The sequence below is a fragment of the Scatophagus argus genome, chromosome 7, assembly GCF_020382885.2.
Source record: "Scatophagus argus isolate fScaArg1 chromosome 7, fScaArg1.pri, whole genome shotgun sequence".
Lineage (NCBI taxonomy): Eukaryota > Metazoa > Chordata > Actinopteri > Scatophagidae > Scatophagus > Scatophagus argus.
This window is the reverse complement of record NC_058499.1, coordinates 2246163-2272981: the sequence shown is the minus strand read 5'-3', so window position 1 is coordinate 2272981 and position 26819 is coordinate 2246163. Positions and strand designations below refer to the sequence as shown.

The 26819-nt window shown below is 45.3% G+C and overlaps 3 protein-coding genes across 4 annotated transcripts; 1 reads left to right on the top strand and 2 right to left on the bottom strand.

Annotated features, from left to right (window-relative positions):
* Positions 1–1788: 1788 nt before the first annotated feature.
* Positions 1789–4987, bottom strand: LOC124061712 (cytosolic 5'-nucleotidase 1B). Of its 2 annotated transcripts, none has more exons than XM_046393887.1 (7): positions 4846–4987; positions 4697–4753; positions 3772–3885; positions 3057–3192; positions 2841–2963; positions 2576–2706; positions 1789–2484 (listed from the first exon to the last, which is right to left on the bottom strand). In XM_046393887.1, exons 2-7 carry the CDS (start codon positions 4730–4732, stop codon positions 2239–2241), a joined length of 786 nt encoding a protein of 261 aa, XP_046249843.1. In that variant the 5' UTR covers positions 4733–4753; positions 4846–4987; the 3' UTR covers positions 1789–2238. The 2 variants fall into 2 exon arrangements, with proteins under 2 accessions (XP_046249843.1, XP_046249846.1); XM_046393890.1 differs by having other exon boundaries at positions 3772–3882.
* Positions 4988–5030: 43 nt separating this feature from the next.
* On the top strand, positions 5031–15868 carry LOC124061709 (GRAM domain-containing protein 4-like). The gene is made up of 19 exons (XM_046393883.1): positions 5031–5181; positions 6899–7102; positions 7632–7737; positions 8699–8819; positions 8919–8986; positions 9432–9564; positions 9703–9728; positions 9836–9927; positions 10227–10318; positions 10535–10583; positions 10686–10757; positions 10850–10893; positions 10982–11091; positions 11428–11582; positions 12948–13095; positions 13286–13379; positions 13815–13905; positions 14089–14157; positions 14274–15868. The coding sequence occupies exons 2-19, from the start codon at positions 6941–6943 to the stop codon at positions 14379–14381; spliced, it is 1740 nt and encodes a 579-aa protein (XP_046249839.1). The 5' UTR covers positions 5031–5181; positions 6899–6940; the 3' UTR covers positions 14382–15868.
* A 233-nt stretch (positions 15869–16101) lies between these two features.
* cdhr5b (cadherin-related family member 5b) lies at positions 16102–26418 on the bottom strand. Its single transcript, XM_046393884.1, has 12 exons — positions 26374–26418; positions 25779–25868; positions 25323–25412; positions 25007–25108; positions 24280–24465; positions 23704–23794; positions 23492–23589; positions 22817–23020; positions 21907–22017; positions 21765–21831; positions 19525–19694; positions 16102–17518 (listed from the first exon to the last, which is right to left on the bottom strand). The coding sequence occupies exons 2-12, from the start codon at positions 25842–25844 to the stop codon at positions 17003–17005; spliced, it is 1701 nt and encodes a 566-aa protein (XP_046249840.1). The 5' UTR covers positions 25845–25868; positions 26374–26418; the 3' UTR covers positions 16102–17002.
* Positions 26419–26819: the final 401 nt, after the last annotated feature.

The following is a 26819-nucleotide window of genomic DNA, read 5'->3' as shown; positions in this document are numbered from 1 at the left end:
TTGCGTCCTCCTCCTCCTCCTCCTCCCCCCTCCATCCTGACCTTCCTGCCTGTGGCTGAGAGCAGAAGGAGGCGAGAAAAGAAAGGAGGCGAGAGGGTCACTGCTGTTAGATTTGCTCACTTCCTCTTCACCAACGTGTCTGCGGCTGTAACGCTGGCATCACTGTTGCCTTTTAGCTCTTCGCTAACCTGTAAGACGGTTGTTTAGCAGACAGCAGAACAACGACGTGATTTTAATTTCTGTTCGTCAGGACAGTGAGGTCAGTGGTGGAGGGAGTGGAGCTGATGATGTTATTGATCATCTATCAGGCTCACTCTGATCCCAGGCCACAAGCCACAAACCACTTCAAGTCTCTTCACAGTTCTTCACTTCGCTCCACTGCAGAATGGTTAGATGGTCTTTCGTTTCAGACGGGCACAGATGAGGGTCTGGATTCCGGTCTGAAGGTGACGAGTGGAGTCGTGTGTTTTTAATTTTGACACCTTGTTGTCTGCAGTGCTGATGGATCAGCTGAGCTGTGGAGAAATGTAACACAACTCCATTTAGCATTTAAAGAGGATCTCAGTGATCTTACCAGACCTCTGAAGATGCTCCTCAGCTCTGCTGAAGGCTGGCAGCTCGAGACTACATTAGCTGCTACTCGCATAAAACATGCATGACCATGTTGCATTGTGGGAAGTGTAGGCACCAGGCTACAGCAAGGGGGAAGATGTGTGGAACAGAATATTCCTGCTGCTCTGAATCTGATCCCTTTACTTTCAAAACAGGCCAATCGCAACAGCTTGAGGTGGGCTTGGTTTAATAACTGACCCTGGACCGTTTCATGTTCTTATCATCCTCATGTCTTAGGGCTAATAGAACAAACTCGAGGACCACTGAAATCTTCGCCAAATACAACTAAAAGAACTCACACCCTGAATGGAGCCTTCTCAAAGACCACAACAACCTCTTCCAGGACCGCTGTGAATTTATCCTGACATCCTTGTTTCCTTCTGTTAGTTTTAAATTAAAGATGTGTTTGTGTTCAGGACGGGGAGCTGACGATCTGCAGCGTTCATCAGAATCCTCACTCAGGATAATGAAAACAAAGTGCTTCGTGCTGCAGACTGTCGCTAACAGATCACCACATCGAGCCGTTTCATTTCACTGAACATGTTTTAATTTGTGGCAGCAGAGATGAGCTCAGCCAGCGTCTGTGTTACAGATCGCATGAACTCACTGAGCATGAGTCCCGTCTCAGGCTGTTGCTCTGATTATTTTTATTACCTAGAAAATGTTCTCAAGGCTTCCTGGAACCTCCTCATGTGTAAATAACATCTCCTCACCTCCTTTATTTCCCCCGAGTGACGCACTGTGGGACCACAGACACCCTGCAACTTCTCCAAAAACCTGCGGAAACTCCCCAAGCATGAAGAAGCCTTTCCAGGGATCACCGGAGTCTTTTAAATGAGCCCTGGAACCACCGTGAGGACAGCTGTAGCATTTTCAAGGACCATGGAACCTCCTTAAAGGTTGCTGGAGCCCCACCACCTCCAGCCTCTTCAAGGTCCCATGGAACATCCCCATGGACTGCAGTCTGCCCCAAGGACAACTACAGCCTCTTCAAGGACCCTGGAATGCCCTTAAGGATTGATTTTAAGGATTCCTTTAGACCTCTTCAATGCATCCAAAGATAATTTTCTGCCTGTTTGTGTGTTGCCTGACTGCCTGCCTGACTTTAGTTCTGTGCTGCCATCTGCTGGCCTTCTTTAAACATCAGAGCAACACACACAGACACACACACACGGCTGGTTTCTCCCCTTTTTTTTTTTATTAAAAGTCGTCCTTTGACTTTGTGTTTTGACCTCCATAATATCTCACAAGCACACGGAGTTTCTGAAAGTCAGATGCAGAAACAAAGTACTCGTGAGCACATCGATCGGACACAAGCTGCTTTCTGACAAACGCTTCTGTTTTACATTGGAAGCTCATCCAGTGGACATGAGGGGGTTAAATATCTGATGGACAACACGCCTGCGAGCGAACACAAAGCGACGGACGATGAAGCAAAAGGTGAATAAATCGACAACAGAAACTCTGAGATACTTTGTTTTTCGCTCAGCTTTGCATCAGGACGTCTGATTGGCTCTTCCAGGCTCAGTGAGCTTTCAGCTCAGCTTGAGGATTTGGCAGCTTGTTTCAAAGACAGAGTCAAGGTTTTCGTGAGGCCATGTGACACCACATCCTGTCACGATGACATCACTCCTCCAGGCCGACGAGGCCGTCGCTGAGCAGGAAGTGAGGACGGAGCAGGGACAGGATGGGACCCCGTGGGGCCCCGGCCAGGCTGTACGCCTCATCCACACCGACTCCACGAGACCGCAGCGTCCGCAAGGCGCCGCCACAGCTTTCCCTGCCGCCATGCGATGTCATCAAGATGATGTTTAGCGGGCTGTCGAACAGACCGAACCTCTGGCGCATCTCGCCAAGCTGAGCCGAGAAACTCTGCAGAGGAGGAATGTGAATTTACCTTAAATGTTCTCTTTTCTCGTCTGTGTCGGCTTTAGGCGTATCAGCAGGACGTTGCTGTGAGTACCTGGGCGGCTTGTCGGCTCGCCGACACTGGGCCCGCGTCCTCCCGGGAGACGGCGTCCCCACAGAACATCACTCTGAGCTGCTCCGATGGACAGAAAGCTGCCTGCTGGTCCAGCAGTGCTGAGAGGACACCTGAACCAATGACAGGGAGGATGATTCACGCTCTCACCTGGACGCCTTACAGCACATCATCATCATCAATACACACTGGATCCTGTTTGAAGCGTCAGCTGTAATAAACGACAGAGAAGAAGAAACTTCCCGACCTTTCTGCGATGACTGCAGCGCCTCGTTTCTGTCGGTCGTCAGGAACAGCTGCACGTTACTTTTCAGTAAACTCTCAACGAAATCCTCCTCGTTGGAAAAACAGAACCTGCTCACCTCGAGACCTGCGGGAAGGCGGAGATGACATCACGACAGGAAGTCAACACCGTCGCCGACAGCACTACAAACCGTTCTCCGTCAGCGGCAGGTTAGATTACCGTGGTGTCTGGTGCTGCTGATGATGCGGGCGCTCAGCTGCTGCTGCTGGCTGTCCGTGGTGATCAGGACGACATCAAACAGCAGCGACTCAGCAGGATTTTCCTCCAGAAGACGTTCGTTCACCCTCTGCAGGGCCTGAAGAGCAAAACGTGCAAATCAAATGGGATTATCTGAAATCTGCCTTTAGAGCCTCTGGTTTTATTCTTTTATTTTATTCTGTACTTTTGTCTCAGTTTGCTCTCAGCTCCTGGTTCTTTGGTTCCTACTGAAATATTTAAAAAAGAAGTGTATAAATACATGTACACGTGTTTCATGTTTTTTGAAAAGGTTCAGTACTTCCAAGCTCTTCACAAACATCGCTTAAGCAGGAGCAAACGGTGCAAATGTTTGGGACTATTTTCAGAAGCAGATTAATCCACGTTTGGTGCTCTAGTGAGTATGTGGGGCAGCAGGACGGGGTGTGTGTGTGTGTGTGTGTGTGTGTGTGTGTGTGTGTGTGTGTGAGTGTGAGTGTGAGTGTGTGTAAATATGACATCTGTTGACCAGAGCAAAAACACAGAAGACGCCAAACTTTTATTTTAACTTAATTTGGTATGAGTGAATGTCACCGCTGGTTCATGCAACCATCCAGTGTGTTTTCTTTATTTTTCTACACACACAAAATGACAGCAGGCGAAAGTTTTAAGTTGATGTCTTTTGGTGCTAAATTCTGACCTGCAGCAGCGGGAAAGCCACGCCCACTCCGTACACGTCCTCGCCATCATCAGCTCCAGATCCAAAGACTGCACGAGACGTCACCGCGACAACCACTGCGTGATCAGCATCCTTCTGTACAGACACAGAACCTGAGTCTTTATTTTAGCTTTTTAAAACCCTGAACAGAAGCAACACGGAACACCACTTACAGTCTGATTGAAATAGAAGAACCTTAAAGTGTCCGTGCAGTCAAACTTGTGTTTTTCTTCTTGTTCCTACGGTTGAATGTTTGAGCTTCACTGTGTGGAATGACTACTAGTCTGGAAACCAATCCAGGACCAGCACTCAGCAGACACCAGTGTGAGGTGGAAACTTGAAGCCTTCAGTGCACAAACGCTGAGAATGAAGCTTAAAAGCTTAAAATGAAGTGTTTTCTTACACGGGACCTTGTACAGTTTGTCACCCTCCTGCAGAATAGTTTTGTTTGCTCTGTGCAGTCAGTTTCGTTGTCTTTGCAGACACTGCCCAAATTTTAGCCACATATTCTCCTGCCAGAATCCGTTTAGAAAATATTCAATTTTGAAAATAATTCCCTAAAGGGTGAAGATATGTCACAGTTAAAAAATATTACATGCTGCACTTTAAATTACTAGGTCTCGCTCATCAATTCGGCATACACACTTGATACTTTAATTTTTGACCTACTCCATCGGGACATTTGCAAGTTGTTCATACTAGAAAATGTACGCGATGTCCTATTGGACATCATGAGAGCGACATGAAAATACCAGATTGTAATCAGGTGGAAAACTCGGAGAAATGCTCGTGCAGGACAGGCCCGTGTCTCTGCGGGTATGTGATCTCACCTGTCTCACTGTCTTTTGCGATGAGACAGTGCTACATACACGGTGCTCAAAGAAAACTTGCCTCAGGTGAGTTTTACCTGCTTCACGTCGGTGTTCTGGATCGTGGAGACCATTTCCGCCTCTCAGATGAAACTCTGCGGGTTAGAAACACGCTTAACACGCTAATCTGCACACCTGTTCGCCGTCAGGACACGGTAACTATCACTGAACTGTCAACATAACTTACCTCAAAGTTCCTCCAGAAACAGAGACTTGACTGTTTGGGTTCCGCCTTCCCGAACACCGACGTTCGCTTTAAGAGCGCAGCGTGATGGCGTCACTTCCTCCTTTGTCTGCCGCTGGCCACCCCGCCCACAGCACTGATTATTGTGTCAGGTAGAGAAACACGGTCCGGCTTTACTCTCTAAGCCCCCGGATCTGGCCTATCTGACGGGACGGAGGAGCGAAGCTGGTCTTTAGCTGGTCTGAGAGGAGACTGGTCCGGTTTGGGGCGGGTCTGTAACCGGTGTGACCCGCCGGGAAAGAAAGAAGGAGGGAAAGTTTGCTTCAGCTTCGGTTCACGGTGAGAACCTCTTCCTCTGTCCCTCTTTTCCTCCCTCACTTCCTACCCCCTTCATACCTCCTCTGAGGCGTCCAGGTGTGTCTAACCTGTACCCCCCGTGAACCACCCGGGTTCCTGTAGATCCTGCTTTAGGTTAGGCTCGCAGGTAAGCCGCAGCTGATTGGCTGTCATCAGTCCACATGGTAAACAAAAGCCAAAGGGGGGGACTATTTTCTGTCATTACAGGCTGAGATTAGATTGGCAGGCAGTTCGTAAAAGGGCCAGTCTGTCTGTTTTCGTCAGTGAGCTGTCAGTCCGTACGCCTTTCGTCCGTCACTCGCCAGCTCTGTCAGTAAACACTCAGTCAGTCGGTCTCACCTGTGTGTGTGTGTGTGTGTGTGTGCAGGTAAAGCATGAGAGCGTGATCTCCAGAGTCAGTCAGTAGTGTGTGAGTACACTTAGTGCTGTCAGTCCTGCGTGTTCAGACGGCGTCGCAGTCGTGATAATCAGAAGTGGTCTGACCGGTCGGACGGCTCAGAGGACCTGAGACCGAACAGCAGCCGTCCGGCCATCACTGAGGTGGGCCACGTCATGGGGCTGAAATGGAGTGAATGGGAAAACCACCCGGCTTTTTACACGACAAGTTCAGCAACATGTGACCTCCTCAGTCTAAATCTGATGTCACCCCGAGGGCAGACTGTCTAGGGTTAAGGTTTAAAGGAATAGTTCAGTGTTTTGGGCTTATTGGCTCCCTGTGGAAGAGTTAGTTGAAAAGATTGACAGCTCTGTCTTGTCTCTGTGGTAAATATAAGGCTACAGACAGCAGCTAGCTAGCTTAGCTTAGCATAAAGACAGGAAGCAACAAGCTTGGCTGTGTGTAAAGGCAATAACACCCGCCTGCCAGCACCTCCAAAGCTCGCCGAGTGACACATCAGACCTGCTTTGTTCAGTAAAGTTGTTATTGTTATTACAGACTTATTGTCATCTGTCTGTATATGCGCATGCACAGAAAGACTTGTATATTGATTGATTTTATTTTTATTGTTATTTTATTTTATTCCAAATATAAACCCTGTATAATGACAAAGAGAATGAACATTTTTCCCTGAGTGGCAGACTCCTCTTTTAGAGAAGGAGTCTCTTTGTGGGCGTGATTGTGTTGACTGAGTCCAGGTTTTAGAGGAGTCAGTTTGGAGACCACACAGACTCTGCAGTCATGTGTCACAGTCCCCCCTGTGTGAGTCCAAAGAGCACAAGATAAAGCGTGAACAGGGGATCCAAACATTTCCTCCTCCCTGGACAAACAGTATGGTGACGTCCCAGTGGAGCGTCTGATTGGTTCTTTGTTTGTTTAAGTCTTCATGGGAGTTGGCTGCAGTGTTGAGTGCTGACTCTTCTGATTAAATGAATGTTGAAGGAGGCTCACATACAAATCAGCCAGAAGAGTCCATTTTCAGGTGTTTTTACTTTGTCATCTCTCTCTTTTTAACCATTAAATAACTATCTAAAACCAAACTGATCAGAAAAATGAACACTTGAACAAAGTTTGGTTCATGTCCCATGTGCTAACATGGGCTTATGAGCCGTACTGCAGCCAGCCACCAGGGGGCGTCCAGGTGTTTTGGGGAGTTTTCATGTTGTCCATCTTCATATACCATCAGTGGGTTTAACTTGTTTTAGATGTTAGAGGTGCAAAAATCAACTGATTAATCGATGAGTACTTTTCCGGTCTCTGCAGCCCCGTCATGTTCAGGTAGAGACCGGCTCCACGGAACCCACCATGCGGAAGCATCTGGACAGGATCCGATTCCGGGGCCAGAAACGGGACGAGTTCCTGGATCTGGCGGAGTCGCCCAACACGTCTGACACAGAATGCACTGAGGAGGGCGCGATGAAGCCTGAGCTGAGGGAGGCTGACGGAGAGCAGCAGAGTGACGCTCAGGTACACAAACACACCTGTCTGATCTGTGACAACGAAAATCTGAGAAACACAGCCAGGAGATCTGGTCCTCAAAATGAACCAGATCCGTCTGAGGCTGTCTGAGGGCTCATGTTGCTGCAGGACGGACTGTTTGGCTCTGCGATGAAGCTGCTGAGTGAAAAGTTTCCTGCGCTGATGGGAGTGATGCACGAAACCACCACAATAAGAGCCAGACTGTAAGAGGAATCAGAAACGGGCTCACCCACATGCCTCTGCAGGTCCTGCAGAGACCCTCTGGCTGAAACGTTTCCTCCCTCCTCATCCCCACTGCGTCTGTTAATTCAGTCCGTTTCCTGTTGATCTCAGCTCTGATAGACTGCTGTCTGACGGTCCGGTCACACCATCACTGATCCGTTTCACTTCAGGGAACACTTCAGTAGCTGCGTGGAAGTTTCATTGTCATGTTGTCACCCGGAGCCGATAACACAAAGTGTCTTCATGTTGTACAGAGTTTTCTATGTCTCTGGTTATTTGTGTGCTTGTCCCTCAGGCTGGTCCAGGATCATTTTCTGCAGCTCTCCAGGACGACGTGAGGTCAGATCTCAACGAGGTCAAAGGTCACCTGGAAATCGCCTTGTTAGAGAAACACTTCTTACGTGAGTATTCAGAACCAGAAGTCCTTTATTTATCCCCGAGGGGAAATTCTTTTTCGTACAGACATTGCACTTGCAGTTTTCCCGACCAAGAAAAGAAAGATGTAAAATAGGATAAAACCTAAAATAAGTATAAATCTAAAATATAGGTATTTACATGCGTACATATATACATTGTATATATAAAAGTATGTGTGTCCGTCACAGTGCAGAGTTTAACAGTTTGATGGCAACAGGCAGGAATGATTTCCTGTGTCGCTCTGTGGTGCATCATGGGAGTCAGAGTCTGTTGCTGAACGAGCTCCTGTAGCTGGTGGACCCCAAGTTAAGACTGTCAGTCACAATCAAAACAAATGAAAAACGCCGAAAGAGTGAAATGTCCCTTTAATCCGTGCAGGAAGAATCTGTGTTGATTTGCTGTTGGGTCACTGTGGTGTTTTGGATGTTAGTCAGACCTCCAACAACACAACAGCATGCTGGGTAACCCATCAATAACTGCCTGTCTGCTTTATGTAACACACACACACACACACACACACACACACACACAGCTATTAATAACCATGCTGACCTGAATGAATGACACTGACACACAGGACTGTGTTACCTCCAGTGAAAGTATTAACAGTATTTACGGGAATGAAGCGAGAGCCTCGTCGTGCTCTGATGGGTCAGACGTTATGAAACAGGAAGCAGAGTGACTGTCTAACGTGTGATCAAACTGCAGAACTGCAGAACCTGCAAGCAAGAGCACGAGGTGAGCGCGCACCTCTAAATAAAGTTTCTGAAGCCTTCTCTGATGTGGAGGCTTCCCTTTAAAGTCGGGTTCACCTTTTTAAAGTCTGGCTTAAAACAAAAATCACACTCCTGTTTGTGCTTTGAGACAGCATGATGTAAGCGACAGGTGAAGACACCTGAGGGATACTGCGATGACTTTTACCACGTGACCGTCCGTCTGTTTCAGAGGAGGAGCTGAGGAAACTCAAAGAGGAGTCCAACGTGGAGTCACTGAGGCAGGAGCTGGAGAAGGAGCGCAGCAGATGCAGCGAGCTGGAGCAGAAGATCAACGACGTCTTGAGGTCCAGGTGGTCATTTCGATTAAAACTTTATTCACAAGCTTATGTTCCTGCAGCTTTTTCATGCCTACACTGACGGGTTGTTTCTGTCTGCTGGTCGCCTCACAGCTTCGAAGACTCACCTTCTCAGACTCCTAAAGCCCCGCCCCCTCCTCCACCTGCAGCCAGCAGTACAGGTGAGCTGTTAAGAACTCACTCACCTGTTTAGTACTGCCATGAGGGATTGTTTGAAATGGGAAAAACAGAAATCACTCTGAGGGGCTGCTGGTTACTTAACACACACTCAGTGGCCACTTTATTAGGTACACCTGTACGATCTAAAGCAGTCCAGTACAGCAGCTCTGCCACCTGTTCTACTTTCACAAAGCGTTTCAGAGTGACGTTAAGTCAGCCATATGCTTATTGCCGACTGGACTCCTTACTTAAAACTACAACCTCGGTAACAAACATCAGGTTAAACCGGAGATGATCATCTTTGTCCTTGACAGAACTTAGGACGGAGCTGGTGTCCTGACTGTGGGGACACGGGCCTGTCCTGTAGCGACCTTACAGGTTCATGTTATGGCTTAAAAAACGTGGTCAGGTGTTAGTGAACGGACTCTTTTCTGTTCCTGTCCTCAGACAAACAGAAGGACACTCTGTCCGACAGCTTCCTGAAATGGCTTTACGATCGTTTTGGCGTTTATATCGAGGACTTCCGCTTCCAGCCGGAGGAGCAGACGGTGGAGGCGGAGGAGCCGCTGAGTGCCAAGAGGTGAGGAGGAAACGTCGACAAAGTGTCGGTGCAGAGACCCTTCAGGACGCGTCCACCTGCTCCGGGTCTCGTGTCTTTAAAACACAGCAGCCGTTTTTTTATTTACCAACAATCTCATGTCTGCTTTCTGATCCGCAGGCTGACTGAAAACATGAGACGCCTCAGTGAGTATTTCTCTGCGACGTCCACGAGGACAGCACTGTGAATGGCAGAGCAGTCGGTCAGTCTGTGATTGGTCAGCTGGTCAGCCCGTCTGTTGTTGTGTTTCCAGAACGAGGATTCAGACCCGTGACCAACTTCATGAGGAACCTCTCCGCCTTATCCAGCTGGTACTCCGTGTACACGTCGGCCATCGCCTTCATCGTGAGTCCTCATCCTTTACTCATACAAAGATGGACGAGCTGAGAGTCGCCCAACACGCACGAGATGTTGATGTTGTTGTCACGGTAGACAAAGAATGTTATCTTGTCAACAAAAACAGCTGATTTCATTCAGTAAATCTCATGTCCAGGTCCACGTTTTCTCTCCCATCCTCAGAAATATTAAGAAATATGCATTTATAATAAATATAAACTATTTAAAGCTGAGTCTATGAAGTCAGGCAGTCTTTTCAGTTGATGATGCCGTGTGTGTGTGTGTGTGTGTGTGTGTGTCCTCCACAGGTCTACATGTATGCAGCGTGGAACGGCTGGGTCATCCCCATGTTCCTGTTCCTCGCTCTCCTCCGCCTCTCCTTGAATTACCTCATCGCCAGGTCAGTTTAAGCCCCGCCCACTCTGACATTTAGTTCTGTCTTTATTATTTTTCAATTTGTTTTTAGATTTCAGTCCTGACACTCAGCCTTTCCAAAACCATCTGATGGATTCTGATTGGCTGAGAGATTGAGTTTAAGTCTTTGATGCACAGATATGTAGTGAGTGTGAAATGATCTCATATGAACCTGTATGTTCCCATGATGCACTGCTGCCAGAGGCTGGAGGATCCAGTGGAGCATCGTACCTGAAGTCTCAGAGCCTGTGGTGAGAACAGCAGCAGGCGCTTCACTGTGCCAGATTCACGTAAAGCTGCAGGTGAGTGACAGGTGAGGTCAGGTGATCAACAGGTGTCCCGTGTCTTCCCAGGAGCCTCCTAAAGAGGACCTGACGGTGTCGGAGAAGTTCCAGCTGGTTCTGGACGTCGCTCAGAGAGCTCAGGTGAGACGTGACGGACGGTCAGAGGCTCTACGTCACAGCCGACACCTCAGGACGCATTTCACATCAGCTGTTTGTGTGTTTCGTCCTCGCAGAATCTGTTCGGGAAGATGGCGAACATCCTGGAGAAAATAAAGAAGTGAGTTTGTCATCACGGGGGGCAGAGGGAGCCAAAGGTCTGCATACAAGATCTTTAATACTGTGTGTGTGTGTGTGTGTGTGCGCAGTCTGTTCATGTGGGTTCAGCCTGAGTTGACTCAGAAGCTGTACGTTGGTCTGCTGGTGGCCTTCGTCTCGTCCTGCCTGCTGCCGTACAAACTGCTGGGCTTCATCGTAGGTGCGTGACACACCGCGTCAATTTGTTTTGTGTGTTTGTGTTCAGGTTTGACTGAGTTATGAAGAACCAGATCACATTTTCTTCATACATGCTGATCCTTTTTAAAATCATCCATCAGTCTTTGGATTGATTTCTTCCCTTTAAAGCAGCCGTTTGTTTCAGTTCATTTGCATGAAAAAAAAGAAGTATAAGATTAAGTGATTGTGAGCGGAAAGATTTTCCATGTGGCTGAAGTTTGATCAAGCAGCTGCTGAGCCCCACACCCAGCAGAGCAGACACACAGGAACACGATCATCGCTCAGAGTCTCTGACCAGCATCTTCCTCCTCCTCCTCAGGTGTGTACGCAGGTATAAAGTTCTTCATCATCGACTTCATCTTTAAGAGCTGTCCCAAGCTGAGGCAGCGCTACGACACGCCCTACATCGTCTGGACCAACTTACCCACCGACCTGCAGCTGAAGGAGCGCAGCAGCGTCACAGTGAGCAGACGGGTCAGTGCAGACGCCCTGAAATATCCACAGATAACGTCTGGCTTCGTTTATCATCCCACAGTTTCGCCCACCGGGTGGTGTGTGTCGCCAGGCTTCAGTCTCCTCCACCAAAACTTTGATTTTCTCTTTTGGTTTTTTTTGACTGCGTCCCCATTTGTGTTAGCAATGTGTAAGAGGAAATGACCAGACAGGTGCTGTCAGTGTGGGCTGATTTCTAAATAAAATGCTTTTTAATTGGTGCTGCACACAGTGGACAGATGATGCAGTGACCAGCAGATGGCAGCGCAGTAGGATCTGAAAACTCTTTTATACACAGTTAGGTCAGGTTCAAACCTTTACACAAAAAACTTTAGCACCAAATTGAAAACTTGAAGTTCAAACATTCAGATATTTTATGCTCAAATTGAAAATAATATCATCAGGATGTCATGTGATGTCGCGATGTGAGTGAGCCACAACACCAAACCGAGTCCCCTGAGGTGAACTCCACTCAGCGTTAACTCAGCCGATTTTCAAAGGAACTTCTGCATTGGCTCTTTGACTTCGCAGACTTCACGTGCGGTTTTTCAAGATCAGTTCATCTAATTATGTAAACTTGAATGAACTGAAAACATCAAATGTGTGCTGGTTGCAGGATCTCTACAAAGTGGTTCTTACTGGTCCCCAGTGGTCTCTGGTCTGTCTGGTTTCAGGTCTCTGTTGTTGTTTTTCTCTCTCAGCTGTCTGAGTGTGAACAGGTAGGATCCTGATGTGTGTGTGTGTGTGTGTGTGTGTGTGTGTTCACTGTGTGTGTTTCTAGTCTCAGTGTAGAGGTCAGTAGTGTGCAGTCAGAGATGTAGAGTCATCAGACGAGTGTGATACTGACATCACCGAATGCGACCAATCAGCTGCTGTTATTCTCCTGACAGAGAGCTGAGATACTTCAGAACCTACTGGTCAGATTGTCAGTAAACGCCTCGCTCCTGCTGTAGAGGATGAGTCCTTTAGATGTTAATGACGCCCGTCATCTCCCTCTAGCGCCTCCCTCAGGACACACTTCAGCAGGAGTTCCCTCAAGTTTTCAGGATTTTACCTGAACTTTTAGTTTTGTGTCCTCTTTTTATGTTTTTACCAGAACTGGGCTTGGTCCTACCTAAGATCTTTGTTTTTCTTTCCCAAATTTTGTGCAAGTCCCTGAATTATCGCTTTACCTGAAATTTTGACACAAACATTTCAAGTCAAGAGGCAGAGCTTTATATTTTACTAAAAACTCTGTGAACACACCTGGACAGGTGAGTCGTTGTCGTTGACTCTCGGCTCTCACACTCTCTGACTGTGATTTGCTAATCCAATGCTTGCCCCGCCCCCTTCTGTCCACCGGTCCAGGCTCCGGCGGCGGCGGGTCGAGGCAGCTTCGGCGCCGCAGCTCCTTTGGGTGTCAGCCGGGACGAGGACGGAGGACGATACTACAGCACCAAGAGGGGAGCTTTCCACGAAGTCTTCAACCTGCCGGAGAGTGAGCGCCCTCTGACAGGTGGGGCAGGAAGTGCACGGCTTCCCACAAGTTAATTCAAACTGGAACAACTTTCCCAGGCATTTCCTGTATGATTTTGTTTAAACGTCAGCAGAATGTCAGATCGTTTCTCAGATGAAGGACGTGAGCTCACCTGCTGCAGGTGAATGTTGTCTCACCAGGTGTTTTGTTGTAATCTTTGGTGTCGCAGTGTGTGAGAACGGCTGGCGCTGCTGCCTCATCAACAGAGACCGAAGGACACCGACAGACTACATCCGCAACGGAGTCCTCTACGTCACCGAGCAGTGAGTCCTCCACTTCCTGTCGGTGAATTACGGATTGCATACAAGTCAAAATATATTAACTGCACCTTTGATTCAATATTGTCAGTTTTGGTCATGTAAAACTAAAGTGTTTTAATCTCGTTTGCTTCATTTAGTTTGTTCCTGCTGTTTAGCTGAAGCTTCTTGTCTGATTTTCAGTGAGATTGTAAAGAAGTTTAGTCTGAAAATCTTTTTTTTCCCCTCAAGAGCTGATAATGCAGATTAAGCAGCAGGTCAAACGTCTAAATCATCTTCTGAAGCAGAGATGTTATTGGTTGTTGGAGGCTAGTGTTTGACCAATCAGGAGCTGCAGTGTGTGTTGCAATGCGGGTTGTTAAACACCAATTAATTAATTTATCCAGTCGTGGGCTCCTGTTTCCGTTCCAGTTTTTGACTCCGTCTCATCTGTCTCCTCAGTTATCTGTGTTTCGAGAGCTCCAGCTCCCGGTCTGGATCCTCCAAGAGGAACAAAGTCATCAAACTCATCGACATCACCGACATCCAGAAGGTATGCAGAGTCTCTGGTTCAGTTCCAGCGTCCGACTTTGATCAGGGTCACTTGAAGGTTGTGAGTGAGTCTGATCGACGTTTCTGTGGTAACTGGAGTCTGTTCATCTGATCATTCTGACTCATGAAAATAAAGTTCATTTGAACGTGGGCTCTAACGTGTCGTCTTCTCTGCCCCTCACAGTATAAAGTTTTGTCTGTGCTGCCTGGATCTGGGATGGGGATCTCCATAGCGACGCCATCCACCCAAAAGGTAAGTGGTCAGAGGGAGGAGCACAGCGTACGGCGTACTTGTCTCTGAATCTGCTGACATAGAAGTGTGAAGTTGCACTGAGTAAACGCACTGCGCTGTTCCTGCGTTCGTTGCAGCCGATGGTGTTCGGCGCGATGATCCACAGAGACGAAGCCTTCGACGCCATCAACACTCAGTACGTGAAGATCAATGCCAAGGCTGCAGCCACCAACCCAGAGACGTAGTGACACCTTCAGCAGACGACTGCCTTCACACGAACACTCGAACTGTTTCACCGGAGTCAGACCTGAACCAGCTTCAGCCAGCTGCAGTCTGAGCTGCTCCTCCTGTGGTCAACGAGTCCGCGTTCGTTCGCCGTAAACTCTCATGTTAATGTCTGGTTTGCGTCACCTGCGTGAACGAAGACACGTGGAGGCAGGTGGGGTTACCTGCTCTGCGATGTCTCACTCAGTGAATTCACTTTGGTGTACATTTCCCATCCATACTCAAAGCTGTGTTGTTGAGCATCAACACTGTTTCAACGATTGTTGCTTCTTTTATGGCTTCCTGTACAGATGCGCCACATTAAAAGCCTTCTAAGGGACAGTCCTTCCTTTACTCGGCTTTTAATGTGAAAGAGACTGCAGCTGTTTTGCTCTCGTAGAAAAACCAGTGAGGAGAATTTGAAGTTGACAGTTTCTGCTCAGCTGAACCAACACCCCGTCACCCGCTGCTCACCGGTCAGCTGGGTCATGTGACTGGTGGCTCTTATTAGAAAAAGCTAAATAATGAGTTGCATGACTTAACATGAAAATTTATGACTTTGGCGGCTACACGAGGTTGTATCAAAAATGAGATTTGCCCACTTCTGAGTCCACGATCACAGCAACACAGAGCTTAAATGATTAGGTGCAACTTTTCATTAATGCTGAGATTTTCTGATTCGATTGGCCAGAAAATGATGAGAAATTCCATCAGTTATTTTGTTTTGCACGACAAACGATTCGAAACCCCAAAATCCTCAGTTTAGAACAACAAGACAGACAAGCACCCCAAATCTTCACCTTCATGACTGCAGCGTGAAACTGAACTGTTCAATCTGCTAAATGATGACTCAGTTTTCTGGACGTATGGCACCTGCGCTAATCCGTTGTTTTCATAGTGTTATTAGCAGATAAACATGTTTAAACCTCATTTTGTCTTCAGGGAATTGTAGAAACTTCATTTTATGACTCTGTATTGTACTCAGCAGTTAAGCCTTAAAGTCTGTTTCAGTATGTATTAGTGAGTAAAGGTGGAATAATAATCTTTTTTTTTCTAACCTGCACATGAAACATAAAGCAAAAGGAAGCAGTATATTTCACCTTATATCAATATTTGTATAAATACACACTGGTTTGATTGGGCCTCACGAAGAGCTTTTGTTGCCAAATCTTTTTTCATTTTGTTGATTATTTAAGAGGTTTTAACTGAGTTCATTTTTGCGACATTGTTGTACGCCTTGTTGCCTCTTTCAGACTTTTGGTTTTGTGCGTTTCCTGTCTTCCTTCGAGTTTGTTTTAGTGATTTCTCTGGTTAACTCTGTGAGCGTTTCTCTGTCGACCTGACGCGTCTTTTTAGGTTTTATGGTTTTATAAAATTGTATAAACGGGTGTAAATTTGTAACTGAAATGTTTTCTCCTGTTGAAATGTACATTTTTTTTTATTTTAGTAAAATCAAACGTCAAGCAGACAGTTGTTGCAGTTTCGATGCAGTACCTGCTTCAGCCTGTTGGTGTCACTGCCTGCAGGGTGGAGACTTCCTGTGGCTTCAGAAGGAAAGTTTAACCTCTCATTTAGCATGAACGACAAAATGTTGTCAGACATGCTGACTGAGCGACACACATTCAGTTTAAAAAGTTTCTATTTACAATAATCTGTCTTTAATTAATGTCAAACTATAGCCAAAGCAGTCATTAACAACCGCTTACTTTAATGTTTTGATGACTTCACACAATCATAACAGAAAACAGGAGCTTTAAACCACTTCAGCCCTCAGTTTAAGAGTTTGTTATTAAAAACAGAAATGTTTTTCATGATCAGACTTATTCACAACAGGTCTGCTGCCGAACATTTTCATGAACTGCCGTGGATGATTCAATCAAAGTTCAGAGTTTGTTTCGGTCATAATGTTTTACAGTCTACAGAGTCAGGAGACTTTTCTTATCACAGGCTGTAACAGCAGCCTTTTATCAGCTGATGTTTCTCTCTTAACATCAGACATGAATTTCAATGATTAACTCCAAAAAGACACACTGACAGAACTTTAATTCTTTGAAAAAACGATGTTTCCTGCTTCAACTTTTATTACATCTTCGTCACTAACATTGACGTATGCCTACGCACTTGTGTAAAACACTGAAACACACTTACACTATAAATCCACCTCAGCAGCTGTCACTCGGTGTCTTGTTGAAACGTGAATCTACTGATGTAAAGTACTAAACGTCTGTTTTTAGTGAAGTTAAATCACCAAATATAAATTTATTTAACAAATGCTCCAGAGCCCCTGCAGTACCCGCACTGACCTCTTGGCTTCGTTTAAACTGCACTGATGTCAGCAGCCTCAAACTGCTCTTAAACGCGAGCAAAACATCTTCAGGTCACAGTACATGAAGTATTTACACAGAAAGAATAAATGGTCAAATTTATTCCAAATCTAAACCTTAACAAAGTGCGAAGCTTATATTAAATTCAGACAAATAACATTTGGCTGGCTGTCACCGTTGCTCTGCAATTGACCGCCAACAGAAAGCGCTGACAAGTCATCATTAGATTTTATTATGGGCGGCTCCTGCTATGTCCTCGCCCTTCCTTTTGGCACCTCTCACAGATCAGCGGTCAAAGATCGGTCATCCTCCGAGTCCTCTGCTGGGTCCTCTATCTTCACCCCGAGTCCGCTGTCCAGATCTGCATCATTGAAGACAACCCGCGGGTCGTCGTCGTCTCTGCTGCTGGATGGCTGCTCATCGTCTTCTTCGTCGCTGTCGCTGTCGCTCTCTCTGCTGTCTGGGATGATGACGACCTCCTCCTTGGCGTTAGGGTCAATGTCCTCCTTAAACCAGACTGACTTGTATCCCTCGTCCATGCGTCTCTCCTTGGTCAGGATGGGTTTTACTTCCTTCTCACTGTCCTTGTCTGAGCTCGCCTGGCTGGCGTTGTCGTCATGCGGCGGCGCTGAAGACTTCACGATTTCCTCGTAGCGCAGGAAGTTCTCTGCTGTTTTCCGTGGCTCTCCGGTCCTGAAGCTGCCGGACCCAGTGCTGTCACTGTCGTCGTCGTTCTGGAAAGCGTTGTTGGTGTACTGGATGCCCTCCTTCTGCCCGCCCGAAGCTTGACCCAGCTGTGGACGGACAACAGATTTGTGTAGAACAGACCGTTAAAAACAGAACCACTGTGGCCTTCGTGACTTTCCAAACTTCATTGGATTTGTACAAGAGGCATCATTGTGGAAAAAATCATTTCTCAGCTTTTATTTACATTTGAACAAAAAGTGGCCTGTCCAAAATTATTCATACCCATCTCAATAATCAATAGAAAAGCCTTTACTGGTTATTACAGCAGTCAAACACTTCTGATAATTGTTGAGCAGCTTTTTGCATGTCTCCACTGGTATTTCTGTCCATTCATCTTTAGCGATGAGCTCCAACTCTTTCAGGTTGGAGGGTCTCCTCGCCATCACCCTGATCTTTAGCTCCCTCCACAGATTCTCAGTTGGATTCAAGTCAGGACTCTGGCTGGGTCACTTTAAAACATGAATGTTTTTGTCTGCTAACCAGTGCTTCACCACCTTTGCTGTGTGTTTTGGGTTGTAGTCGTGCTGAAATGTCCACTGGTGCCCAAAGCCAAGTTTCTCTGCAGACTGTGTGATGTTGTTGTTGAGAATATTGACGTATTGCTCTTTATTCACGGTGTTGTTTACTGTGATTAGGTTCCCTGGGTCATTGGCTGAAAATCACACCCATTAGGTTCCCCCCACCATGTCTGACAGGGGGGGTGGTGTTCTTAGGGTTAAAGGTTTCTCCTTTTTCATGCCAAATGAAGGATACATCACTGTGGCCAAAAAATTCAATTTTTGTTTCATCTGACCATAAAACAGAAGACCAGAAGTCTTTTTCTTTGTCCAAATGAGCATTTGCACAAACAGACTCAGGGACAGCTTCTTCTCCAGAGCTGTTGAAACAATAACCCCCCTACAGTGAAACCCTCACATCCCACCCCCATACAGGACTTCACACATACACCCTCCCCCGTCTATCTGCACACACACACACACAGCATACCATAGTCTGGCACGAAGTGCACTTTTTATCTACCTCATTTTGTATTTTGTATTTCATATTTTTATATTTTTTCTTAAGTGTGCAATTTTAATTTCCTGCTGACTATTTATAAGTGTGTTTTTAAGCCGAGAATCTGCACAAAATTTCGTCATGCTTGCATAATGACAATAAAGACTCTTGAATCTTGAATCTTGAATTTGCAAAGACCACATGGGCTTATAGCCCTTTCCTGACTTGTGAGCAGCCACAATGAGCAGCTGCAGGTCCTCAGTGAGCTCCTTCGTTTTACCATGACTGTGCACAAACCGACTGCAGCGCTGCTGTTTTTCACCTGTTGAGTTGATTAAAACAGCTGTTCCCAATAAGTCAGGCTAATTAGGACGCTTTAGAACAGCTTGGACTGTTTGGAATGGTATAGAACTTTGGATTTTCCCTCAGACTGTGACAGTTTGCAAAGGGTATGAATAATTTTGGACATGCCACTTGTAAATAAAAGTTGAGAAATATTTTTTTCCACAATGATGCCTCTTGTACATCGTCTTATTATCCTCTGACTATCCTGTGTCATTTCCAAACAAGAAAAAACTTGATGGTTGAATAAAAGTCAAAATTTGCGGGGTATGAATAATTTCAGGCTTGACTGTATATTCAACATTTTACACCCACTGGTTTTTCAGTGACTGTATGGGAAAAATGCCTTTTGGGCCAGTGTATGTTGCAATGTCCCATGCGGCTCATGTGCCACATTAACTGGGTGGGTTCCTAGTGATTTGCAGGTGCACCTGCTGCTTGGAAGGAGTCATACCTGAAAGACTAAAGTCAGTGGACAAAAGACATTTCTGTTCAGGACAATACATTTTTTTCAAATTGACTTTAGTGAGGCTAAAAATGTAAAGTTTTTTTGTGAAGGTGGTGTTCAAAGAGAAAGGTCATGGGGTTATTAAAATCTATCCATTACATTCCATTACCGCTTATACCACTTTAGTGGTAATCATGAGTCTCAGTGTTTAGAAAGTTTCCCTACTTCCTGTACTTGCTGTTACATCCTTTTGCACTTTTAACTTACAGAGCTTCGGAACATGCTGGTTTCATAGATTTTCTTCCAATCTGCTTTCCCCCTCTGAATGTTAAAGATGAGCACTACGATGACCACCAGACAGATGAACAACAGGACGCCCAGCGTTGCACCGACCGCTGCCATGTCGCCCGGCCCGTAACCACCTGACGGTATGATCGCTGCAGAAACAAAATACAGGTGTCACCAAAAAACAGCGAACTCTAAAGGATACACAAGTTCATTTGATCTCTGTGTTTAAGAGAACAGACCATGATAAAATAATTTATGATTCAAACATCACAGGTAAATGTAGCACTTGTGTATAAGGAGTGTATACATTCAAAGTGGGGATCATGGACTGAGATAGCATTTTTTTATACTGTACTTAAAGCCTGTCGATCTACGTTAGAATGGAGTTTGAGGAGGGTGTGTTCAAGTTTGGTAGCAACTTTTCAGACCTGACTGCTGTCACTGCATGACAGTGGAGCGGTGCTCTGTGGTGGGTCGCTTTGAATGTCAACATGAGACACCTTTTCTAGTCAAAGAAGGCGGCTCTGAACCCCAACGTGATCTCTGATTTTACAGGAACTTAGAATTAGAAGTGGACCAACACTCCATACATGTACATAGGACAAGAAGGTTCCTTCCAGATAAGATAGGCCTTTATTAGTCCTGCAGTGGGGAAATTCTCAAATTCCCAAGATGACGCCCGTTTCACTTTGTTCTTTAATAATGTGTGCTGCTCTGTATTTTTTATTTGGTGACAATCTCACCTTAGCTAATTTTCCTGAACGTGAAAACATTTAATAAGACCGAAGGTGCTGAGGGAAGACCACCTGTATGAGGGCGAGCTGTGCCGGCAGTGTCAACGCTTCCTTCACTGGTCTGACTGGGATGAGTGGTTGAAACACCGCCGTCAGTGGCCGTACTGGACTGAGGGGTGGTCTTGCTGTTGGTGGTAGAGTCCTCAGTGGCCATACTGGACTGATGGGTGGTCTTGCTGTTGGTGGTAGAGTCCTCAGTGGCCATACTGGACTGATGGGTGGTCTTGCTGTTGGTGGTAGAGTCCTCAGTGGGCGTACTGAACTGAGGGGTGGTCTTGCTGTTGGTGGTAGAGTCCTCAGTGGGCGTACTGAACTGAGGGGTGGTCTTGCTGTTGGTGGTAGAGTCCTCAGTGGGCGTACTGAACTGAGGGGTGGTCTTGCTGTCGGTGGTAGAGTCCTCAGTGGGCGTCATGGTCGTCCTGTCTGTAGTGCTTGGAGGCATGCTGGTGCTGGTGAGACCTGGTGAGAACTTTTATGTCTCAACCCTCTCTGAGCCTTAAAGGTCCTTTGGACTTGATATGCAGCACTGCAATTGAATTTTTCTGGTTTATTAAAACCCAGCCACAAACTGGTAACCGATTGTCCCAGTGGTACCATTGTGTGCCCTTGCTAAGTAACAGAGTTCCTGTGTTTCTGTTGTGTTGCAGCTCAGACCTCAGGCCTCATTTATCAAAATATTATCTCTACCCTTTACTGGACAAAAAACCACTAACACCCACTAACATCTGGCTTTTGCTGTCAGTTGGAAAGGATACAATTAGCATTCGTTTCCATGTGGACATGTTGACTCTGCTGTAGTCGCAGGTAATGATGAGCTCCAGGTCCCACCGACTGTGATGGAAATATGACATCCTGGACCCACTAATTTTCGCTCCTTTTCCATCGCGATGCTTTGACGAGTGTTGAAGTTAAGCATGTTGGGGTTTAAATGCGTTTCATGTGTCTCTACTCAAGCAGTGCTTGAATGTCATTCAGTCAGCGCTGACTTTGAAAGAATAACCATGGTAACATTGTCACTGGCCTTGTGTGCAATTGATTTGAACTGATCTGATTCTAAAACATAACAGGAGGTGCAGATATTCCCTTTAGTTTTTCTCTTTTCTTGTCCTGTCCATACATGTTCATGAAGTAGAACAGAAATACGCACGAAGACTGCGGGAAAAGTATTTTGACCACATCAAAGTGAACTTGGTTTTTTGTTTTTTGGGTAACTTCAGAGCAGACCAACCACAGGACTGTGTCGCAGTGACTATGTGGTGCAATTCAAAAACACAACTGGCCTAAAGGGGTCAGGCAAGCTACAAGCTCTCCATTCTGACTGCCATGTTTGCATGTATCGATAGTTCACGCAGTACGTTGGAGAATGACGCTACCATTAATGAACAGGAACTATTGTCTTTTAATTGAGCTCCGTTTTCCTCCTACCTGATGTCACTTTCACTAAGAGCTCAGCTGTAGCTGAATCATCATTAGTCGTGTCTGTTGCCACCACCTGGAAGTGAAAAGATCAAATTGAGTGGTGAATAAGCAAATTACCTTTTAATGAGTAACTTTAAGTTTTACTCACTTGCAGATGTAATGTACTCTCTGGCAGATCCTTAGTCATGAATAAATAGCCATCAATGATGGTGAAATCACTGCCGTCTTTGATGCTGTAAGTGATGTGAGGATTTAAACCCTGTTAAAACAGAAATGAGAAGGTGAGTGCTGCACATCAAGCTGACAGAAAACTCTCAAAAGTTATCAAACAAAACTGTTGAAGCTGAACAGTGAAGCTGTGTTTGATAGGGCAATTAGCTGAAGCTAAGAGGGTTTACCCAAAACGCTGTTGATGTAAATTATTCTGGTATCAGAGCTATAACTCACTGAAGACATCTCAATTTGACACTTTATATTCTGTATTTTAACCATAAATGCTTAGTATTTGCCAGTATATTCAGAGCCAAAAAATAAGTAATGTTGGATGAGATGCTGAGGGATGAGACAAAAGTGCAACGTTTGGCACCTTGGGAATGAGACCTAGTTGGACACTTACACTATATAGACAAAGTTCAGCTGGAATAGAAAAGAACCTTCAACAAACTGCTGTCACACAGTTTGAAGCATAGCATTGTCCAAAATGTCTTGGTATGGTGAAGCATTAACATTTCCCTTCACTGGAGGTCAGGGGCCGAGCCCAAACCCTGAGAAGCAGCCCCATAGCACACTTGAATTCAATAGCGTGTGTCCAAATACGTTTGTGTATGTAGTGCACTTGAAAGAGTAAATGAAGTAGGCAAAATTTTTATCCAGACTGTCCATTGCGAAGATCCATCATATTTTACAAACAGATGTTGCTGTTACCAATTCATCAACTTTTTCACCTCATCTAAGTGTAAAACCTTCAAATTTCTGGCATTTCCACTTCATAAATCAAAAAAGCACTCGCATGTAGACTGAATTAGATGGGTGTACGAAGTCTGGAACCAGTGTTTTACCCCAGTGGTCGTGTAGTCATCATCCGTGGCGAAGATCAGCAAGGGCTTGTCCTTGATCGTCAGATCCATCACCATGGTGCCCATTGCAGTGACGCTGCCTTCGTACTGAGGCCTCTGAAACTTCGGAGGGTGGAGACTCTTCACCTGAACACTGACTGTGACGGTGGTGCTGGAGACCTGATAACTGTTTATCTTCTGACGAGCCTGGGAGAGAAAAACAAACCCAAAGTAAGATTTAAACAGAAAAACAGATGCAGACTGTCTTGTTGACAGGTTTGCAGGATGAAAACCTTTCCATGTCATTATAAACCCCAAGCTAATTCCCCGAAACATGACCGAGGACTTGACTTTAGAGTCCCCAGTGGTGGCTACAGCGTCAGCACCCAAACCGATCTGTTCTGCACACGGTCTTGTCAGTCAAAGAACTTTACTACTTTCAGGCATGTGCAGAACAGATCGGGCAGTCGGTACAGATTGGGCGCACACATATGGCTGTGGTGAAAGGACGTTCTGGGTTAAAATCGCATTTAATTGTTGTTTTTTTTTTAATCTAGGATGTTACTACAATGTATTTCTTTAATTTCAGTTATTACAAACTCATGTGTTTGCAGCAGAGACACAAAGACACCACCATTTGAATGAAATAGATAAAAGCAGTTGAAGTTTTGTCTGTACCAGGACTGTCAGACTGATTGTCTCCAACACGGTGGCTGGCCTCAGCATGCTGATGTTCCCCGTGTTCGGGTTGATCTCAAACAGTCCGCTGGTATCTCCTAAAACACAAACAAACTGAGCTGCCTCGATGTGCCACTAATCAACAGCTTGTGGTCACGGACATCAGACTGACGGACAAGCTGCTGTTATTAATTACAGTCCGGGCTGCTTACCGCTCAGGAACGAGTACGTCATCTCCTCATTTATCCCAGAGTCCCCGTCGATGGCGTAAACTGGTCCTGGTTTCAGGGTTAATGCTCCAGTCTGCAGAGGAGAAAACACATTGTCGTGTTGGTGAAAGTCGTTCTTTAGCTCAACCACAGAACAGAACAAACCTAAATACTGAGACCTAAAAAAGGCTGTATTTAGGTCTCAGCCTTGAAAACAAAGTGCTTGCAGAGTATTTAACAGCATCTGAGACCAAAGAAGCAGCAATTGTGGACGTTTTTTGCAGTTACTGGTGAGTTGCATGTAGTGGTTGGAGAGAGATCAGTGGGATGAAGCCAGGGGGAGGTTATAATTTTGTATAACCAGTATGTGTATTTACAACACATAGAAACGCTCTGACTTTAGATGTGGTCGGTCCACACAGCAGTTTGTTTCAAGCACATCATGACCTTCAGTAGGGGAGCTCGCTGTTTGGCTGCTCATTGGTCTCAACAAACACTCCATCTACACTGGTCACCTGACAGTTAAATATCAGCACTGGATCACTAATGTAACAACAATGGCAGCGTCACACGTCGCACCTCTAGTTCATTTAAGTTGACCCTGCCAGTGTAGCCGGAGCTCTGACAAATCAAAACGCCCCCAATTTCGTACTGTGTGCAGGGTTGGAACCACGGTGGTCTGTTGTCCACGTCTACGATGGTAACCATGATGGTGGTGGAGGCAGTGAACGAAGGCTCTGTATTGGCTGGTGCCAATGGAGTGTCCTAAAAAAATAAAAAAACAAAACAAAACCAACCAGTCAGTCAGTAGAGGTTTGAGAAACTGGACCAAAACTGGTCTCATAAGGTTCTGGTTTAAAAATACCAGCATTCCCCTTTCAAGGCCTGGATCACTCACGCTGGTGTTTTTAGTAGTTAGAAATAGTACGTGTAAAAGATTTTAGTCTTTAGTCTGACAAAAGAGTGTGTTAGTCTCACACACAAATAGCTGGTGATGTCTAAATTAAATTACTCAAGCTAAAGGTACCGTAATCAATTAGCGTACTGATTGACTTAAGAAGATGCTATGACTTATCGAAGTAATGTCTATGCACTGTCGATTGCATGCGCATCCGTGTGGACTGTAAACAGCACTCATGTTTGTACATTTATCCAAAATTTTTTACAGTTTGCTTCACACACCGATAGCAACAAACCTTGTGATTCAGCATCGTTTGTTGAACTCCACAGAGGAAAAGAAATATCTTATTTCATTGAGTTAAAAGGACAAAATCAAGGTTTAGAACCAGCAGTGAGCAGCACTTACCTGAGCATACAAGACCAGTTGGACATTTTTGACTTTGTCGTAGTCGAGAGGTGTCTGAACACGGATAGTTGGGCTGGTAGGGGAACTCAGTTTGAAGGCATCCTGCAGAAATCAAATAGGATAATAAACACTGTGCAGATCTGCCTCTTCACCTAGCAGTTTCCCCCCGCTAGGCTAGATAAAACACATCCTGGACTTACTGTATTGGATACTGTAGCATTGGAAATGAAATTAATAACTCATATGGGTCTGGGGGAGAGAAACAAGAAGAGGAAATGTCAGATCCACTGAGAGACAAAGTAAAACTCAGTCTTACAGGTGTGTCAGACGTCAGTGTGTAGTAGAGTGGTTGCCCATCTAAATCTGTGGCGGCGTAGGTGCCCACACTTGTGTCTACAGGAGACATCTGGGACAAAAAGGTACAAAACAGTCAGTGTGGTTTAATATTAACATGAAACAGTTTTAACATTTCAATGAATTACTAAATGGACCAGGCTGGGGCTAGTTGGTTAGCATGCTAACTTTAGCAGATATCTCTGTAACACAGTAAACAAATGTCTTTTAAGGTTTTGTTGAGTTAAATTTTGGTCATATCTTAAATATTGCAATTTTAAAATGGGAAATAAGGTGGAAAATACTTTAGAGAAAAAAAACTTGGAGAAACTTGAATGGTAGCACTGGCAAAATGTCATTTTGACATTGGTCACCTCAAAAAGCTATAGTGATGCAACAATATTTCCTATTTAGTTACATACATTTATCAAACTCTTACCTCATTGACATTGACATGGTAGACGTCCTGCTCAAAGACTGGAGGATTATCATTCACATTGGTCATAATTATAATAATGGTGAGGACCAACTGGAAACAAACAGACACTCCTGTAAAACTTCATCAACCACATGGAGAACCTCTTCACACATTTATAACCTGTTAAATGAAACTGAACAACTTCTTCAAGAACCTGTAAAACCTCCTCAACTATCTGGTCAACCAGCTCACGCATCTACAGAACTCCTTCAAGAAACTAAATAACCTTCTTAAGCACAATTTCCTCAGGAATCTGTTCAGCCTTCTCAAGCACCTTCTTCAAGGACCTTAAAAACCACTTCAAGCACACGGGGGACCTCTTCAAAAGCCTACAACTTTCTAAATAGACTGTACAAGCTCTTCAAATACATTTCTTTCTTTCTTTCTTTCTTTCTTTCTTTGTTTCTTTCTTTCTTTCCATTTTACATTAAGTACTGGACATCATAACAGCCATTCATCAAGTGAATCAATATCATTACACCACAAAGTGAAAAATGGATTTAAGTTTAGTCCAGTACAATGCAGATTTAGTGCAGATGTATGAGGACAGTTTTACCTGAAGGCCGCTCGATGTAGTGCAGGTTAACGAGACTACATGAGTTGTTTCAGTCTGCAAACAAAACAAACGCAGACAAACAAAACAACATTCAGGTTTATTTCCTAGACCAATATCTAAACTGAGTCTTGAGTTTTGATCTGGTTGGTGTGATTAGTAATAACTGACATTACCTCATAGTCCAAAACCCTTGCAGCTACCAGCTGGTTTACTTTCAGGATGAATGGGTTGTCGGGAACAGTGGGAGGTCTGAATGCAAGTGTCACACCTGGTTGGACACTGATTGTCACCACAACATCACCCACTGTATTGTTTTCAGCAAAATACACAGGTGAAGGAGCAGAGCAGACTGTTGACACAGAAGAAGAATGCAGCTGTCATAATTAAAGACACAGTACCAACCTTCTTTATTTTCTTTAATGTAAAGTCATCAAATTTATAACTTG